The 20,122-nt window shown below is 46.4% G+C and overlaps 1 protein-coding gene across 2 annotated transcripts in view; it reads right to left on the minus strand.

Annotated features, from left to right (window-relative positions):
* The window catches only part of RANBP17 (RAN binding protein 17), a 270,399-nt gene that overhangs the window by 25,219 nt on the left and 225,058 nt on the right, over positions 1 to 20,122 (minus strand). Inside the window, exon 25 of one of the 2 annotated variants that reach the window (XM_077312908.1) lies at positions 17,836 to 18,002. The exons of the other annotated variant lie outside the window; for it this stretch is intronic. Within the exon in view, the coding sequence (XP_077169023.1) occupies positions 17,836 to 18,002 (167 nt within the window). The remainder of the gene's footprint in view (positions 1 to 17,835; positions 18,003 to 20,122) is intronic. 2 annotated transcript variants of the gene reach the window in all.

Here is a 20,122-nt window from a genome sequence, read left to right on the forward strand (position 1 = left end):
TCTCAACGAAACCCTGGGGTTTCTCGACAGCCCTGGGAGGGGTTCTCGAATGGGTGGGAATTAATTCATTTCTAATAGATTTGCTGTGTGACATGACCATCTATGGTCATGTTGACTGGCTCTCCCCCCCTCCCAAATTGGCAAATGATGGGCCTTGAGGGGGTGGGAAGGGGAGGGGCCCGGGTGGGCATGTGCACAGCTCTGCTTCCCAACCATATTCTGCATGATCGTCCCACTTCTGGGGCTTCTTGAAGGAAGTTGAGTAAGTCTGCTTTAAGGAATGTTCCCTCCTGCACATGCCTACCCACCCAAAGGAGACCCCCACATTCTGAGGCCTGCTGTGAGGGGAACAGGCAAGGCCTTCTTAGTCGGGGTGATTTGCTCTTTGCAGAAGCTTGCCTGACACCCAACCTACATTCTCTCAGTCACCAGCCAAACAACTTTTTATTCTCTCAATTCTTTTAGTTTTCTTGCAGCTAACTCATCCCGTTGGTGGTAGAAAATGACGTTGAACAGCTGGCTCACGGTGACCCCGTAGGGCAGGGGTAGTCAACCTGTGGTCCTCCAGATGTCCATGGACTACAATTCCCATGAGCCCCTGCCAGCAAATGCTCATGGGAATTGTAGTCTATGAACATCTGGAGGACCACAGGTGGACTACCCCTGCCGTAGGGTTTTCACGCAACAGCCATTCAGAGGTGGTTTGCCATTGCCTGGCCTCTCATCAGGACCCCTCGGAGGTCCCCCATCCAAATACGAGACAGGGCCGATCCTGCTTGTGGCAAGGCTGCTAAAACAAAGGCATTAACACCAGGCCTGGAGCCCAGACAAAATGTTGAAGCGATATTACAATACACCCGGCACTTCTCCTGGGACCCAGGAAAAATAAAAAGACAAGACAAGGAAAAAAAATAAAGACAATCCTGCAACCTAGGCATGAGGCCTTCTGGGAGTCTGGGAAATCTAAAAGTCACTACACCAGTCCTTTTTTTTTTTTTAACCACTGAGAAACATTTTTCAGGCTTCAAGAAACCCCCAGTAGTGGTTCAATTGAGCAGAATATGATGGGGAAGCGTAGCTGTGGGCATGCCCACCCGGGGCCCCTCCCCTTCTCACACCCCTCCACGCCCATAATTGGCCATTTTGGGAGGGTGGGTGGGTCACCATGACCGTACATGGTCATACCACCCGACAAATTTAAAAAATGTATTAAAATTAATTAACTCCCACCCATTTGGGAAACCCTTCCAGAGCCATCAAGAAACCCCAGGGCCATCAAGAAACCTGAGGGTTTCGTGAAACCCTGGCTGAGAAAGCCTGCACCACAGTAAGCCATGCCGTGACGGAAACCCCCATGGACCCGTGTGGACGACCACAGGCCAAACCCATAAGTCAAGCAGACATGCCTGATCAGATGAGACTTGGTGACCTGAGCTATCCAAATCTGGGCCACTCATCTTGCTACTGGTGACTTTAAAAGGTAAAGGTAAAGGTATCCCCTGTGCAAGCACCGAGTCATGTCTGACCCTTGGGGTGGCGCCCTCTAGTGTTTTCATGGCAGACTCAATACGGGGTGGTTTGCCAGGGCCTTCCCCAGTCATTACCGTTTACCCCCCAGCAAGCTGGGTACTCATTTTACCGACCTCGGAAGGATGGAAGGCTGAGTCGACTTTGAGCCGGCTGCTGGGATCGAATTCCCAGCCCCATGGTCAGAGCTTCCAACAGCATGTCTGCTGTCTTACCACTCTGCGCCACAAGAGGCTCTACTGGTGACTTTAGGCTATGTTAATTTTTTTTAAAACTATAGGCTATTTAAGGCTTTATCCTGTTTTGTTGCTGACATTTTAAACTTGTTTGTACTATGTTCCCGTATTCTGCTATTGATTTCTGTAAGCGGCCTACGATATATTTAGACACAGAAGTGGGATATAAATACTTCAAGTAAACAAATGGAGCAGGAGCTCCAGGACAACATCGGGTTGTGTGGTATTGCGTCGCCTTAATTTTCCTGAAGGGTAAGTAAGTGAGGTGTGATTGACACCACCAAATCCTCGGCAATGAGTGGAAACATATGGAGGAGGTTTCATTAGGCTAATCAGAAGGGCACCTCTCCCACTTCTCTGCACTGAATTCCATGTCTGCCGTTCACTGAGCGATGCATCCTTCCAGCCTGCTTTGCGTTTGGCCATGCGATACAGCTGACAGATGTTTTCAAACTTAAGCATCCGCGTGCCTTCCCCATCTGTGCCTTCCAATTTGCAGACTGTTCTTCCTCGGGGCTGGAATAACTTATTGCTCACAAAGAAAAAAAAGAGAGGAAAAAAAGAGAAGACGATCCCGGAGTTGCTTTCTCGGGTGACGTTTGACATCCGAGCTGTAAACCGAGAGATAAGTCACTTCTCTACTTAAAAGAGTACATCGCACTGCAGTTTGGTCCACTTGGAAATGACGAGGAGCTCTTTTAAACTATCTGGCGAAACGTATCTCTCCTTCTGAAGACGCCGACAGGAGGAGACTTTCTGCACCGTACTGTATTTGCACTGAACGTCCACTGCAGGGACTGTGCGAGCAGGAGCTCTTCTCTAAACGCTATCACATGATTAGTAGCGGGGAGGGGAAGAAGAATAGCATCCATTACAAGTGCCTCTTGAGAGAAGAAAGGTGCACACGGCCTAATCCCCTTAATGGCTTTGTCATACACTTCCTGTGGCCATGGCCTTGGCAGAGGCTCTCTTATTGTGGAGGAAGCTTTGAGACCCTCAGCCTCTTCACATCTGGATCTAAAGGGCTGCTGGGATTTTCAGAGGATCCCTGACTTGCATCATGTGGATATGGAGCTGGGCCTTTTCAGAGTCTGGCCACTGCAAGCGTTCTCCCCTCATCTTCTGTGTGGATATCCTGGGAAAGATTCCTCATCCTCAAGATGCTGAGACCACACCCTCAACGTCCAAAGAAGAGATGGGGAAAAAAGGGAGGCTATTTGGATTATGTTCTGTTTTTATAATGTCAAGAAAGAAAAGCTTGGCTACATCTAAATATTGCAGTTGAAGGAGCACCGAACATCTGAACAATATTTTTGCCACTGTTTCATGACAATCTAAGTGCTGTCAAGTCACAACCAACACCTGAAGACCCCTTGTGGGGTTTTTCAAGGCGAGGAATGAGCAGAGGTGGTCTGTCATTGCCTCCCGCCCAAGAAGAGTTGATTTTTATGCCCCGTTTTTCACTGCCTGAAGGTGTCTCAAAGGGGCTTACAATCGTCTTCCTTTTCTCTCTCCATAACAGACACCTTGTGAGGGAGGTGAGGTTGACAGAACTTTTGCTTGGTCTCAACAGCGCTGTCAGGACTGTCACCAGCCCATGGTCTCCCGGCTGGCTACATGTGGAGGAGAGGGCAATCAAACCCGGCTTGCCACATGAGAAGCTGCTGCTCTTAACTACTAACCTGCACAGGTCTGCATAGTAGCCCCAGTCTTTCTTGGTAGTATCTCATAAACCAGGAGTAGTCAACCTGTGGTCCTCCAGATGTCCGTGGACTACAACTCCCATGAGCCCCTGCCAGCAAATGCTGGCAGGGGCTCATGGGAATTGTAGTCCATGGGCATCTGGAGGACCACAGGTTGACTACCCCTGGTCTAGATGACCCTGGAGGTGACTTCCAACTCTATGATTCTAAAGCAGGGCATCAATGAATGAAATGAATAAACAAATTGATGGAAAAGCCAAGCCTTGAGTGTCTAAGCATCTTCAGATGAAGTGGAAGTATAGTTATTCGTGCCAGGTTTTGTGCGTTTTTAAAGTTCTCCGGCTGCACAGAAGGTTGCAGGGACTGAAACGACTGGTTTTGCTTTGCTTCCAAGCTCTGACAAAGCTTGGCCTGGTCTGGGCTATTCAGTCTTTTGTTTCAAGCCTAGGAAACACGGATGCTTTGAAGGCGGACAAGGTGCAGGACATCTGCGTAACATTTCCCCTTCGGTTAAGAAGGCCAGGCTGAGAGAGAATGCAACTGGATCGAGGTAACTGGATGAGCTTCACGACTGAGTGGAGACAAACTTGTCCCTCTCAATTCTTGGCTGAACATACCAACTCCAACAGCACACTTGGGGATGACCAGGGTTTGGATTGTTCCTGGCCGTTGGTGGTGCGGAAGGCAACGCCCATCGTGTCCTGGGCCCATGCTGCATTGCTGCAGGAGATCAGGTCGAACTCTGCAGGAGGGAGTCATGATTGTGTCTCTCTTATGGCAACCAAACACACTAACTAACTTGGCGTACGTTATTCATTCTTTTAATAGGGAACTCTGACCCTCTTAAAAGCAGTGAAAACTGACTTTTGGTAATGCCAATGAGACCTTCTGTCATGTGCCATGCCTGGCCCATGCCAACTTCCTTCCGTTCCTCTCACTCTGGAGTTGGACTGCACTTCCCTAGGCCCTTTGAAGCAGCACCCCCCCCCTTTGCTCTACACTTTTGACAGGCTCTGAAGGATCTTATCTGTATTCCCTTTTGGTATGTATCACAGTCCAGCTGCGGATCTCGCACTTGGCTGTGAGATAGGTGAAGGGTCTCTTATTTTGATACTTCGATAGATCAAGCATGGTTACGGTGGGAAAGCGGACTTCCCGCCTGACGTTGAGTTAAGCGTATAACTAGTCTGGTTGTCTTTTGTTCCTCGTCTTTGACAATGCCTATCTGTTGACGTTGATCTCCTGTAATTGCTGCCTTGGCCTCAAAGGCCTTTGGTTTCCCAACGCCAGGGACACCTTTGTGCTTGTCCTAAGGGGACTTTTGGATCTGCACCCCAGGGTTGTGACATCTTCACTTTCTCAGATCCAGTATAGATGTTATAGACCAGCTGCAGGTTTGCTTAACTCGGCTCCGACCCTGTTAACATTACATGTTCAAGCTGTGAAGGTCTAACTGACTGCATGTTATAACCCTGGAGGACGACCTTTTCATAGGCCAAACTGATCAGTCGTCCTTCGTTTTTGCCTTTCTCGACATTGCAGGAGGTGATCTGGCAGTCACGCCATCAACGTCCCCAAGGATTAATATATATTCACATTCTGCAAACAGCAAAGTCATCCCGGAATGTCCCTCAACACATCCCGTTCAAACGTATTGATTCCGGTCCAGGACCGGACTCAGGGTGGTTGGGGTGGGAAGTGAGTCTTGTAAGTTCCAACCTGGGGGCAGCCACCCAGATCATGCCATTTGACTCTGCTGGTCCAAACCATATAGCCTAGCATCCAGCTGCAAGCGACTGGCATTGAGAGGTGCACATCTCTGAACAAGAAATGTCCCTCCCATAGAGTTGCCAGCTCTGGGTTGGGAAATACTAGAATACTTGGGTGGGTGTGGAGCTGGGAATGTGTTGGATTATAGTGCAGGGAGGATCGTCAGTGTTGTATGGACTATGGACTCCACCGCCCCCCCAAAGCAGCCATTTCCTCCAGAGGAACTGATCTCTTTAGTCTGGAGGTAAACTATAATTCCAGGGGGTCCCCAGGTCCCACCTGGAGCCTGGCATCCCTAAGTCCCCCCTCCGAAGCAGCCCTTGGAGGCTGGCATCCCTATCCTCTCACCCAGGATCAGTTTAGCATAATACAAAATATTTTCCCTGCTTGTTTTTTTAAATAATGGGACAAACACACTCAATATGTTCATGAGAAGCAGCACGATCAAAGAAGTAAGCTGCGATCTGGGGCATAGTGGGGGTGGTGGCGTAGCTCTGACTTCCCACTCTGCCATGACGCTTGTGGCGTGACCTCGGGCCAGTCACACCCTCTCAATCTAGCCTACCTCATAGGGTTGCTGTGAGGATAATATGAGGGGGGGGGGAGAGATTCTTTGAGACCGGTGGAAGAAAGGCTTTAAAAAGTTTTAAAAATAAGTTTAAAAGTTTTAGAAAGAAAAACTTTAAACTTAAAGTTTAAACTTAAACTTAAAGAAGGAAAAGGTCAACGGCTCACGAACAGGGCCTGTGTAAGGGACGAGGGGCAGATGGCTGAGCAAGCCTTCGACGAAATCTTGCCGTCTGGCAATATCCATTTAATTTCAAAACCAAAACACTCCCCCATCCCCAAAGACCGCATCCTCTTTGCACACTGAAATTCCGACTCCTCTGCCTTCCCATCTTGAAAAGGGTCGCAAAGAAATACGTCGAATTAGCGCGGGCTGGCCTTTTATCCGTTCATTTAAAACACCGCGGCCGTTTGTTTCTCCTCTAAACACTCTATAAGGGAAACGACGTGTTATAAATATGCAGCAAAGTTACAAATAAGATGCAAACCCCGGCATCCTAATGTTTTCATTTAATTACCCCGGAAAACGCTTTCTATTTAATATTCATTACTCAGAAGCCAATTTAAACGAGAAAGAGGTGACGGTACTTATTCGGGAAGACATGCTTTCATTCACCGCAATAGTTATCTAATATACGGAAGTTAATAAAGCAGATTAATCTACAAGTCCCTTTAAGCCATCGCCGAGTTTAGAACAACTGCCTCTTTGACCTTTCACCCTCCTGCCGGGTACCAGTAGCAGGTGCCAGCTGGGCGAAAATGATGGCTGACGGGTCTCCGTGCAAAGTCCTTTCTTCCTTTGCTTCTGACCAGCAGCTGACCCTGTCGGAGCAATTGTTTCATCTGCTGGCCTACAGGGTACATAAACCAGAAACTGATAAACAAAAGCAGATATATATATATATATATACACACACACACACACACGCACACACATACCCCAGCTGCCTAGCCTTAGGGTACTCCTCTCCCATTGACACCTTCTAACCATTTCTCCCCACCTCTTCCCTGAAAGCCAAACAGCAGGGTTGTTTTGTTCTGTTTTGTTTTGTTTCCATTCATGAATAGGTGCTGCTTTTCGAAGCCAAGCTTCCACCTGACCCTGAAAAACGACTCGCGTGAACTGCATAAGGAATCTCGAAGGCCAGGGAAAGATGCCTCACTTTTTATAAAGTGCAGCCACAAAATGCACGCTCGCAAATGCACGCAAACAGACCCAGGCTCGGACACACAGAGAGATTGCTGCACAAAATCAATTAACGGGCTCTGAAAGTTGTCCCAGACAGTGAACTAAGACCCCGAAGGATATGGTGTTATTTTGTAACTGTGCGTAGCAAACTGAAAGCAGGAAATATCCTCAACCAAACAAAAGTCAAGAACCTAAAAAGGTCAACGCAAAGGAAAGGAACGTAAGCCTCTATGGGGTGGGAGACAATTTTAAAAATATAGTAACAGTGTTTATTAATCAAGTGAAAAACTCAAGGCTTTTAGCATAGCCTCAATAAAATCAAGATAGACATGCATACTAATGCCTCCAATGACCAGATACAATTCGGAGTAACCACCTTTATCAATAGGCATAAAATAAAACCAGCATATGTAAAATATATGTATGGCTGTGAAAGTTGGACCATAAGGAAGGCCGAGTGTCAAAGAACTGAGGCTTTTGAACTCTGGTACTGGAGAAGACTCTTGCGAGTCCCTTGGACTGCAAGGCGAACAAACCGGTCAGTCCTAGAGGAGATCAGCCCTGACTGCTCTTTAGAAGGCCAGATCCTGAAGATGAAACTCACTTTGGCCACCTCATGAGAAGGAAGGACTCCCTGGAGAAGAGCCTTATGTTGGGAGTGATTGAGGGCAAAAGAAGAAGGGGGCAACAGAGAATGAGGTGGCTGGATGGAGTCACTGAAGCAGTCAGTGCAAACTTAAATGGACTCCGGGAAATGGTAGAGGACAGGAAGGCCTGGAGGATCATTGTCCATGGGGTCACGATGGGTCGGACACGACTTCGCACCTAACAACAACAAATGTAAAATATTCAATAAATAAATACAATAATTGTTATAGCCACTTGGCTGCTTTTAAACAAAGAGACATTCAGGATAATCTTGATGAAGGTTGACTCCTGATTACAAGACACTTAATGGACACTGAAAATGATTGCCTTGACCAGGGCCTGTTTTTGAAATATTAGAGACCTCAGATTGTTTTATCTGGCCTCGTGATCCACAGAATTGACTAAAGGGCCATACTGCTAAAAGCCTTGGGCTGTTAACTTGAAAACTGAAAGCACCCATGTTCTGGTAGAAGCTCTTCGTATTGTTATTGAAAAAGGCCAACTTCCTGACATGGACTTCTGGTCGGAGAAGACTAGAGAATTTGCAGTAATGGCGAAGCTGACTTAGTCAACAGAAGACCACCAGAAGAATTCCATGAGCGCTCAGACTTGTTCCTAGAGTTTGCGGAAAGACAGAATTATTAAGCAATTTTCAGTATTTGTTGGGGAGGGATAGCCTGAAACACTCCTGTGATCAATATGTTTCATTATATGTTCCACTATATATTTCTGGTAAGGTCTTGGGGGAGGAGCGTGTCTCATAGCTTAAATGCCACTCGGTGCTTAACAACCATTCAGGGCGGCTGTCTGGCCCCTCAGTGCCTCCTCCTCCAACCAGCTTGCCTGTCTGTCCAGTGGACAGCCAATTGCCTTCCGTCCCCCATCCCTGACCACCCCCTCCTCCTTCCACTTTCCTCTGAGGTTCGTAGGCTGCAGATCCCTGACCCGTGAAAGCTGACTCTCCTGGTGAGTTCCCTAACAGCTGCCTGCAGACTTTCCAGGTCCGGGGGGGGGGTGGTAATCTGCAGAGCTCTTCCACTCCACCCCCTCAATCCAGCATCCGTTGGGAGGGGTGGGTGGGTTGTAACTGAACTAGGTTAGCATCATGGTGGGCCTTAAGCAGCTGGGATTTCCACCTCTTAGTGCAGTCTTGTCCACTGTAAATCCCACTGGTTTTAGTGAATTCAGAGCACTCTGCATAGGATTACACGGTGACTCTGCACAGGAAGCAAAGCCAGTTTAGTGTGGTGGTTAGTCCATTTCTACCTTAACTGATCGATACAGTTCTGATTTCTAGGCCCAATATCACATGTGCATATTTAATTTACATTTTAACCTGTTTCTTCCGAACTCATTTATTCTTAAAAGGTTTGATCCCACCTTCCCTTGCCAAGGAGGGCCCCAAGGCAGCTTCTCAAACAGTCATACACAGAAATATACCATAGAACAGGGGTAGTCAAACTGCGGCCCTCCAGATGTCCATGGACTACAATTCCCATGAGGCCCTGCCAGCGAACGCTCATAGGGGTTCATGGGAATTGTAGTCCATGGACATCTGGAGGGCCGCAGTCTGACTACCCCTGCCATAAAACAACAACCAAATGTTGCTCATGCAGAACGTTACCACACCTGCAGCTTTGCCAGTTGATCACTGACCAAAGCCCTCCTCAAGAGTTTAGCCTGAGAATTTTTGGAAGATCAGCTTTGGGGAAGGCAGCACACAAAAGCTGCGCCTGTCATAGGAAAATACCGAGAACGGGTTGTGACAGACTGTTACAAGTTAATGCCTAACAGAATCTGAGAACCTCTGAGTGACAGGCAGTTTAAATGGAATTCTGCTGAGGGAGGTGGTTAAGAAACGACAGTTTGAAACTGACAGTTGAAGAAGAGACAGTTAAGCACTGACTGTGGACTGGGAAAGGGTGAGAGGATCAGAGAGGATCTCCATTCAAACCAAGAAGAGAAGTGGCTTTCTCGTTAAGAGAAGTCATCCTTGCCCAGTGAAAAGGGAGATAAATCTTAAAAGAGGAGTGCTCCCTGGCCTGTTTGTATAGAAAGATTCTGGGAACTTGAAGAAGAAGAGTTGGTTCTTATATGCCACTTTTTTCTCCCCGAAGGAGTCTCAAAATGCCTTACAATCGCCTTCTCTTTCATCTCCTCACAACAGACACCCTGTGAGGGAGGTGAGGCTGAGAGAGCCCTGATATTACTGCTCAGTCAGAACAGCTTTATCAGTGCTGTGACTAGCCCAAGGTCACTCAGCTGGCTGCATGTGGAGGAGTGGGGAATCCAACCCGGATCGCCAGATTAGAAGCCGCTGCTTTTAGCTACTACACCAAGCTGGCTCTCTGGGCTGTATGTTTTTGCCTTCTAGATTTTAAGAGTTAGTGAAAGTCAGAAACGTAAGCTGCACTGTTTAAGCTGAAACTGAAAAGAAAGCTTCTCACCTCAAAAGTTTAAAAGACCTTTTTGAATAGAAGAAACACTTATTTGTTGGCAACAAATTATCTGGAGTTAACATGATTACAAAGTTTTATTATTGGTTTTCTTATCGGTTTTATCGGTTCCCCTCAAATGCCCTACTGCTGATTTCACCTGACCTTTTCTCCTCTAAATTGAATAAAGCATTTTGTTTATTTTGAACTTTAAAAATGCCTTTTGTTTTCCATATCAAAATATAGGAACGTGATTTTGTCTCTTTCCTCAGTTCCCTGGGCTGGGGGAATATTAAAATATTTATATTACTGCAAGAAGGTGGGACAGCCACAGATGTACAAATGAGACGAAAACAGACTTAAACCCTGCTCAGCAAGAAAGAAGACAAAAAAGGGAAAATCCTGCATGCGAGGGAGGGAAAAGGGTGATGCCTTGGCTCTTGTCACCTGTCGACATGCCAACAGCAACTGCTGGGCTGATCGGAAATGCAATAAATACCACACAAATATAGGCAAAATATACAAATATATATTGTTGTGTACTGTCCTGTCTCTCATCCTCCTGCCTGATTCTACTGAACTGAAGACATCACAGAGGGAAGCCATCCAGTTGGATTCAGAGCAAAAGACAGCTGATGGAAGTGGTAGGAGGAAGAAATTTCATTCCTGCCCTTCCTGGTGCGTATGGCTATCAGTCCACACAGGACCTGTGACCCCAGAAGCACATTTTTCCAAGGCTGATGGAGAGGAGGGGAAAGATCTGTGCATTCCTCTGATGGACCACTAGATCCATCTCACCTACTTGTCTGCGTGACAAACTAACACTCAACAAGACCGTTTGTGACATGAGCTCAAAAGGTTTTTACTGCTGGGTGTAGGGGACGAAAAGATAACACGCCATGCAGTGCAAAGGACATTAAATGAAATGCAAACAGACATGATCACGGTTTTGCTAGTATGAAAAACACAATAAACATTAAAGCATTCTATTAATAACAAATTTTAACACACACACACACACACACCCTGCCCGACCATGAGGCAGGCTAATTTTAAACCTTTTTGTAAGCTAGCCTTTGCAAGACATGCTGCTGCTTTCCCCACTGCTTACTAGCAGAACAAAAACCCCAGCAATTGGACATTTAGTTATGAAGGAAGGACCAAAGCCTATGTCAAAATACTGTATACGTTCAGCAAGAGGAAGCACCGCTGATTCCTTTGCGGGGCTACGGTGAACTCTGAGATGCCAGGCAGAAATGGCATCCCAGAAAAGCTACTTTCCTAGACTTTTTAATTGGATTCACAAAGGTTCTATTGACACCACAGCAACTTATAAAAGTGACTGCATCATGCCTTCAACTCAAGGATTCTTTCCCCCTTGCCTCTTCAAAAGAACAGTCGAAACCAAAGACGTGGGCTTTGTTTAGCCCTTTGCAGGAACTGAACGGCAGGTTTTTTTTGTACTTGTAATTTGCCATAAAGGAAAAGGCAAACAAAACCACAAAGATATTGGTTTCAAGGAGGCGGCCTTTGGCAATCCCGCCCCAGCTTGCATTAGCTCTTAAAAGAGAAGCTGGCCGGGGAAGCTAAACAAAAACCGACCGTATAATCAAATCAGAAACAACGCACAACAGGGCATCTTTCATTCCAGACACGTGGAAAATACTTTCTAGAACAGTTCCTCTTTGCCAGTGAGGGCAGCACCAACTGCGTCCAGGACCAATTTGTTTTAGTGCTTCAGTAGAATGGACTAGCCAACTAAAAGAAAGAAAATCCCCTGAAAACTCATTCTCAACCACTTTGTACACCGTCTCAGAAGTGGCTTCCTCCCCAAGATGTAATGGAATAAATGCCCTCCGCTGACCCTCTAATCTATTATGTGGTTTCAGCATCCTAGACCATAGTGGCAGTCTCCTGATTCCTAATCCTTAGAGATGTTAACTAAAGAGGTGTTAATTCCAGTCATTCTACCCCAGCCTCCGTCAACTTCCTTACCATTGAGAACCCCCTGAAACATTCTTCAGGCTTCAGGAAACCCCAGAAGTGGCACGATTGTGCAGATTTTGGTTGGTAAAGCAGAGCTGTGTACCTGTCCATCCGAGGCCCCGCCTCTTCCCACGCCCTTCAGGCCCATCATTGGTCATTTTGGGAGGGGGAGGGCGGGTTGTTTAACAAACTTAACAGATGTTTAACACATTAAAAATATATATTCAGATTCAGTTTATTGGTCAGCTGTTGGCCATTTCAAACAAATTGACTGTTCTATACAAAATCAGTTAAAAATTAAGACATCAAACTGATAAGATCACGAGGAGTTTAAAAGTTGTCAACTGAGTTCCTACCTGGTAATAAAAAGTTACACAGATAAAAAGGAACCATAATGATTAGGGTTTTCATCCTGATTGCACCACTTGGACCTAATTTTCCTAGTGGCGAGAGCAAACAGTGCAACTCTATTGGTAACGTAGGCATCAATATCAGACAATAGAAAGATCATATATAAAAATTAATTCACTCTCACCCATTCTGGAAACCCATCCAGGGCTGTCAAGAAACTCTGATTGAGAAAGCCTGTTCTAACCAATCAAGAGCGTGGGAAAATCTGCACCACAGAGATGACCGTTCTGAAGTTAGAAGGCATCCTATTTCACAGGACCAAGGAGTATTTCAACCCTGAATATACCACTGTGCATGCAAAACATATTTATTTGCATTTCTTACCAATGAGGACCCAAAGTGTCTCACAACTTCACAACTTTCCTTTTTCCTCCCTCAGGACTGCCATCCTGTGGCCCAAGAACACCTAATGAGCTTCTTTGGAAGAGTGGGAATTCAAACATGGATCGGTCAGAACATAGTCTGATGCTTTAACCACTACACCACGTTGGAAGTACATACTCTAGTCTAAATATATGATTTATTATGTTACAAGCACTATTATGGACTAATTTTACAATGGTTGCCCAGGGACAAACTGGATATAACACTGGGAGCTCCATGACTGGAGATACCAGTTTCTTCCAGTTCTGATTAGTACAGCAGCAGGGGAGATGTGTGTCTATAAGCCTTCCCCCTGCAGCCTTTATCCAACCTGAAAAGGCCCAAGGAAATGCTATTCGCCGCCTTAGATCCAGAGGTCCATTTTCAGGTCAGGAAAATGGAATGGGTAGAAGACTTAACCTGCTCCCCCCTTCCAGCCCTGATCAGGGGTTTCTGTGTGCCTGATGATTAAATTTTTACAAAATCTTATCTGGTTTTCCATTGACCCCCTCCTTCCCTCTCATGGAACAACTTCTCCTTATCTATCACCTCCGCAATATCCTAGCAGAAGAGTTAATCACTGCAGCCTTTCTCAACTTTCTTACCATTGAGAAGCTCCTGAACCATTCTTCAGACTTTGAGAAGCCTCAAAAGTGGTGTGATCGTGTAGAATATGGTTGGGAAGCATAGCTGTGTACATGCCTCACCTTCCCACCCTCTCCAGGCCCATCACTGACCATTGGGGAGGGGAGCGCACAGGTCAACATGACCATATATAGTCATATCACCCAATAAAGGCTTATCAAATTAAAAAAAAACTTCCTTGGAAGTTTTTAAGCAGAGGCTAGATAGCCACCTCACAGAAATGATGATTCTGTGAACGTAGGCAGACTGTAAGTGGGTGAGCAGAAGTCATTGTGTCTATGCTTGGGCTCTTTTGGCCCTGTCTTGCATGCCCAGGGAGATTATCATCGCCACTTTGGGGTTGGGAGGCGAATTTTCTCCAGGCCAGATTGGCCTAGGATTCTATGTTATTTTTTTGGGGGGGGCATCATCTGAACATGGAATTGGGGTCACTGGGGGTGGGCAGATAGTTGTGAATTTCCTGCATTCTGCAGCGGGTTGGACCAGATGATCCTGGAGATCCCTTCCAACCCTTATGATTCTATACAAATTAATTCCCACCCATTCAGGAAACCCTTCCAGGCCTGTCAAGAAACCCTGGTTGAGAAAGCCTGCTCTAGTGGGACAGTTAAAACCAGGCCCACCTGGTTTTCAAGGACAAGGCTCTCTTCTCCTTGAGCCCTTATTTTATCTTAAAAGGCTCTCTTCTCCTTGAGCCCTTATTTTATCTTAAAAGAGTTATATCCATCCTCCCATTGGAGCTGAAGTGTAGCTGGCATCAACAGTTACTGAACCCTGAGAACAACCCCACACAGGTTGTTCTCATGCTGCACGATCATTTTCCCCAGCTGTCCTAGGTATTGTGCTGCTATTATTCCCAGCTGCACGGGGCTCTTCTGATGGTTAGAAACAAGCATGGGGGTGGCAGTAAAAGGCAGTACAGCCAACATAGTTCGGAAAATCGGGCCAGGAAGAAGGGTTGGTGCAATTTGCCTAGAGCAGGGATTCTCAACCAGGTCTACAGGTCTGGGGGGGGGGGTGTCTGCAGGAGCTCTGAAATGGCAGGGTATATGGAGGGGCGGGCTGTCTTCTCAGCTCCTACTCTTCTTTCCAGCCTACATGAGGCAGAGCCACCATAGTAGAAGTAAAGGCGGGGGGAGGGAGCAAAAGAAGGGCTAAGGATGCAGGGGGTGATGTCAGTTCTGGGGGTGTGGTGGGGGCGTGGCCAGCTGACATCATTTCCGGGGTTCCACGAAATCTGACAAATTATTTCAGGGGCTCCTCTAGGGTCAAAAGGTTGAAAAAGTCTGGCCTAGAGACAGCCAAACCTTTCTATAAATTGTGCCTTCAACGGCATAGGTCGAATCTGCGCAATGTCTTGTCGGAAGATGTTCTCACCTCGATTGCGTTCTGGCTGGTTAAGCCAAATCTCTCTCCAGGCTTTTAAAGGTCACATGCAAATACTTCGAGCCACTCCCTTTACATTTCAGAAGAAACACAGCACAAATAAGGCTTCTGGTGAAGCACACCGAATCAGGTCGGGGCGGCCTGGGTCGTGGTGGAATATTTGGCTCAATCGCATCATCTTAAAGAACTGACAACCCCTCTTTAAGCTCCCGGCACAATTAGTCATTAGGGTGCCGTTCTCTAGCGCTGTTAAGCAATTTGTAATAACCCTTTTCCCTTTTAATAGGGTTAGGCATTACTTACAAGGCACAGCTGCCTGGAAAACTGAAACCTCCAGTTGGGAAGCAAGAGCCTTGTTCATTAGCATCCCTGATAGTCAAATCGGCTCTTGAGCCGGGGGGGTTTAATGGCCTGCCGATGAATAATCAATGGCTCACTTTTCATCTGAGTGTGAAAATGAGAATAATCTAATTCATGGTCCCGCCGGTCAGAGGCAAGGCCTTGGGTTCTGTTTCTATTCAGGGCTGATTTATAACCCAATGGAAACCTGATGTAAACATATAATCAATGAGCCCATCATGGCTGATAACCACCCCCAACTGGCTCCCCTCCCTCCCTCCTCTCCCAAAGCCATCCCTCCAGGCTATTAGCTGCGTCCAGCTCCTTCTTCCCGCCGCCCCCTGCCTGCTGCTTTTACCCCGGCCATCCGTTCAGACCGGCAGAGTCAGAAGTAATTTTATCCGCAGCAGAGAGCGGGTCGGGATTGATTTTTCACTCAGCACTCAGTTCCCATCTGAATAATTATCAATTTTACTGCCTCATAAAAGGGAAGAGTCAAAATCCCGAATCAATTCAAAAGAGCTTCCGAGGCTCGAGAAACGGGGAGCGAGGAGAAAGGTCAGCGTTGGCAGTGACCTCGGGAGGTGATGTCAGATACGAGCACGCCGGGCGGCTGACATCAGAGGCACTCGATACGGCATGACTCGCGCTAATGCAAATCATATTTATGCTGACTACGGGAGGCCGGTCATTAATATTTAAAAGAGGACCTGAAAGCCTGCATTCAAACTAAATATAATGTATTCCGCAGATTGCGAAGCTAATAAAGACGGATCGCGGCGCGTCCGTACGCCGTAAATTTCGGGGATTGCCAAGCGTCATTAACACAAAACAGGACGTTCGGGTCGTGAGGCAGGCAGACGCCTGGAAATCCAAGCTCTGGGCCTGCTGGCCTGCCGTTCATGCAGGTCAGATCGGTGTGCTCAGAGAGCACTGAGGAGAGTATTCAGCAATGGGAGAATTCTGATTGGTTTGCCGATTTATGCTCTGGAGCGGCCGCGAGAACGTTGACACGTCACACGCTGCTGAGGAGGCCCGTCAGATACATCCCTAAATGATATGCTGCGTGCCAGTTTCTACTTGGCTTTATTGGGAAGCAATGAAGATCGCCTCAAGTAATTGGAACAGTAAATAACGGCGATAAAACCTTGGGTGAGTTTGAAATGGAAGCCACCGTTCCTGTGACCAAGGCAAGCTCTGGCTCAATGAAGTATTTGCTACCTCTTCTATTAGTCTTAGCAAGTTTGATTACACCTATAAAGCCAATGTAAACCCAAATGACACCTATAAAACCAAACAGAGATTTAATCAGGGGGTTTAGTTAACGGTCTAGTCTTAACACACCCACCGATCTATCATGGGGAAATCAGAATCTGTGCACCAACACTTTCAGCCTTTGTGGGAATGGGGTTGATTGTACCCTGATTCCTCCCCCCCCCCCCCAGACTCCACTGAGCAAAGTCTGAAGGCTTCTTTCAGCTTAAGTAGCTTGTACTTTGGGGGTGGAACCACTTAAGAAAGTCTCCTTAGGCTGAAGGAAGACTCACTGAAAAGTGGTTAAAGGATAAAGGTATCCCCTGTGCAAGCACCGAGTCATGTCTGACCCTTGGAGTGACACCCTCCAGCGTTTTCATGGCAGACTCAATACGGGGTGGTTTGCCAGTGTCTTCCCCAGTCATTACTGTTTACTCCCCAGCAAGCTGGGTACTCATTTTACCAACCCCGGAAGGATGGAAGACTGAGTCAACCTTGAGCCGGCTGCTGGGATCGACCTCCCAGCCTCATGGTCAGAGCTTCAGATGTCAGCTGCCTTACCACCCTGCGCCACAAGAGGCTCACCTCTACCCAAAACCGGAACATGAGCTCAGCCTGCTCCCATGACCTTGGGCCTTCTCCAGATCATGAAATTATTGTTAATGGTTGCATTTCGGACAAAAGATAAATCAGAATACATGTACAACATGTAAGATCATGCTAAACATCTACCAGCTGAACTGCCTCGGTAACCATTAGTGTGATGGATAGGGAAGGGCTGTATAGAAAGAGGAGCAGGGTTGCATAGGTCAATGCAACACGAGTTTTCAGTGTTCACTTTCTCTTCCGCACCTTGTTAGATCACTTGTCTTATAATGGCGAAACGTGAAATCTGGGGCTGCTACCACCTTCACTGAAAGACCAAGGGCTGAGAAGATATACAAGCCCATCTTGAAACCGAAGTGGGCAGGGGAAGGCAGGTGATGACTAGGGCCTCCCTGGATGTAATTCCTGCATCCTTGGATGCTCACTTCCATTTTGCTCTTTCCCATGGCGCTAGCAACAGGTATCAGAGCAGATGTGGAACCACTGCCTCTTCTGGTTTTGGAACTCCTGATGTGAGTGGATAGGAGGGTCCTTTACATGGTGTCCCACCAGGCACACAGGATATTCTCAACAACTGCCCAGTAAAAAAAAATTACTTTCCCTGTCCAAATACAGTTTGGATGGGGAAAAGGGGCTCCCATTTTTCCAGCAACATTATAATCATGTAGAGTTCCATACACTGTGAACTTGTTTACAATGAGGAAAACAAGAGCTGAGAGAGAGAGAAAGAAAAATAAATAAAATCAAAACAGAACAGCTCCTCAGTTTACCTGCTGCAGCACTTCTGAGTTCTGTTGCATAAAGAGCAGTAACCTTTGCCCATCTTGGGAAATCTCTCTACATCTGAGGGGCTTCTTGCCTTCTTTTGATATGTGCTTGAAGAGGTAGGTGACAATGTAGTCTAAACTAGCACAACAGCTGGAGGAGACAATTGTATCTGTGCACACACAATGAAAGGAAACGTCATTATTTCCGAAAATTTTTATCTATTAGCAAACGTTCTGTGCTGAAGTCAAAAGGAAAATCGCAAGCTCGCAATGGGATCGGATAGCTGGATGGTCCTTTTTACCCCATGACTGCTCTTGTTCTGCAGGTTTCCTACTTTCCAAAGTACATTCCTGCTCCAGACCCTCTATCGCACTCTACACAGCATGGGGGGGGGGGAGTGAGGGAAGGGGGGGCGCCTGCTGTACCCCACTGATAGCCTGCTTGGTTGCAAGCTCTCCTGCTGTGTATTACAAATCGCAGGATTCCAGCTGTTTCCTTATTGCTAGGAAATTATGAATTCTGAGGAGTTTGTGCTTGGAGAATAAACCATGTTTTTTTTTTTTTTTTTTTGCTTCCTCGCTTTAAAAATTGGCACGCGCTACCTCTCCCAATCAAAAACCCAAATGTAATAAAAAACATAGGTTGAACAGATGTGAATCCGATTACATTAACTGGGCATTGAAAAGGGTGACCGACACTTTTATTCGTCTAGTGTCTATCTACATTTCTATCCTGCTCTTCCTCCTCTGAAGAGCTCAGCACAACACACATCCCTCTCCCTTCCGCTCACAACCCTGCGAGGTAGGGTGCAAGAGTGTGACTGGCCCCAAGTCACAAAGCAAGCTTCAAGGCCACGCCAATCTTTACTATTACCGCAATAGACAAGCATAAATGTTACCATATTCCAATCCATCGTATGATATAAATTAGTCCTATGCATAAATTTTAGTGGGAGGTACATGTTCAGAAGGGAATACAGTTCAACAATAAATAAAAGAACATTAAGATACTACAATGTATACACTTAAAACACCAGTAACTGGTGAATTCTCTAAACAGTTGGAGAAAGCTTTGCACTAAGTGCTGATAACCTACGAATTTCCATCTCTAAGTGGCAATTTTAACAATAGCAATAACTTAATTTTAATAGCCTGTCCTTCCCGGTTGGCTCAGGGCGGGTAACGACAGCATGTACATGTAATAAAGTGACACTGATAACCATTTAACTTTCCAGATTGAATCATTCATTAAATTATATTAATTTATATTATTAACGTTAAGCCCCATCTGTTAGGTGAAAGGGGAACTTCATTTCTGCTGGGTGGTTGGTTTGAGGATGGAGCATTATTGGCTTTGTGAGGAGGGAGGACAGCGTTTTCATGGTGTTAATTTCCTGATCTCAGCCATAGGCCTGGTGGAACACATCAGTCTCACAGGGCCTCTGGAAATGATGAAGGCCTCAGAAGACCCTGATCTCATCACGTTCCACCACGTTGGATCCAGGACCCAAAAAGCCCTGGCTCTGGTTGGGGCCAGGGATCGTGAGGCAGTGCTGGTCACTGGATCCTAGTGCTCTTTGGGGAGTATAGCGGAAATTTGCCTAAACTGGGTCTGGTGGTCATCCAGGGTACCTGCTGATAGATGGAAGAACAATCTTGGTATGAGGTTCTTGGGAAAAGGGGAACGGAGAAGAACATGTGCCATAGTTTCTATCTCCCCTGATCCACAGGGACATAGCCTGTCTACCTTGGGGATCTTTTGTTACCCCTCCAAAATCGCTGAAGACTTCAAGGCAGTGGGGGAAGAGGAAATGTTAATCCAGCATTCTAGTTTCCTACCGTATAAGCCTTACTCGCAAAAACTTTAGGCACTATATAGATGGGAAGTGCGGTAAAGAGGCAAAAAAGTGAGGGCAGATATTTCTAGTTGGCTACTTAATGAGTTTCCTTTTATTATCTGAATATGATGCAATCTCCATGAGTATTTCTGAATTATGTTGCAAGTAACTAGAGCAGAGAGATCATGTTACATCATTACCAACAGAACCTGAAGCAAAGGAAATTCATTACAGGACAAAAGCCTATCTGCATTCGATGCAACGTTGGTGTGTCTTTCGGATGTTTCATACGTTACTTTGCTGCTTACTGGTATAAAGGCAGCCACTAGGCCGAGTTGCTCTGGGTCACTTGGCAATAACAAGCTTGAACTGAACATGGTTCGGACATAGGCCTGATTACTGAATGTAGATTAGTTCAATCTATCATATTTCCAGTAGCCGCTTATGGCTGT

This window comes from Paroedura picta, chromosome 1 (genome assembly GCF_049243985.1).
Source record: "Paroedura picta isolate Pp20150507F chromosome 1, Ppicta_v3.0, whole genome shotgun sequence".
Taxonomy (NCBI): Eukaryota; Metazoa; Chordata; class Lepidosauria; order Squamata; family Gekkonidae; genus Paroedura; species Paroedura picta.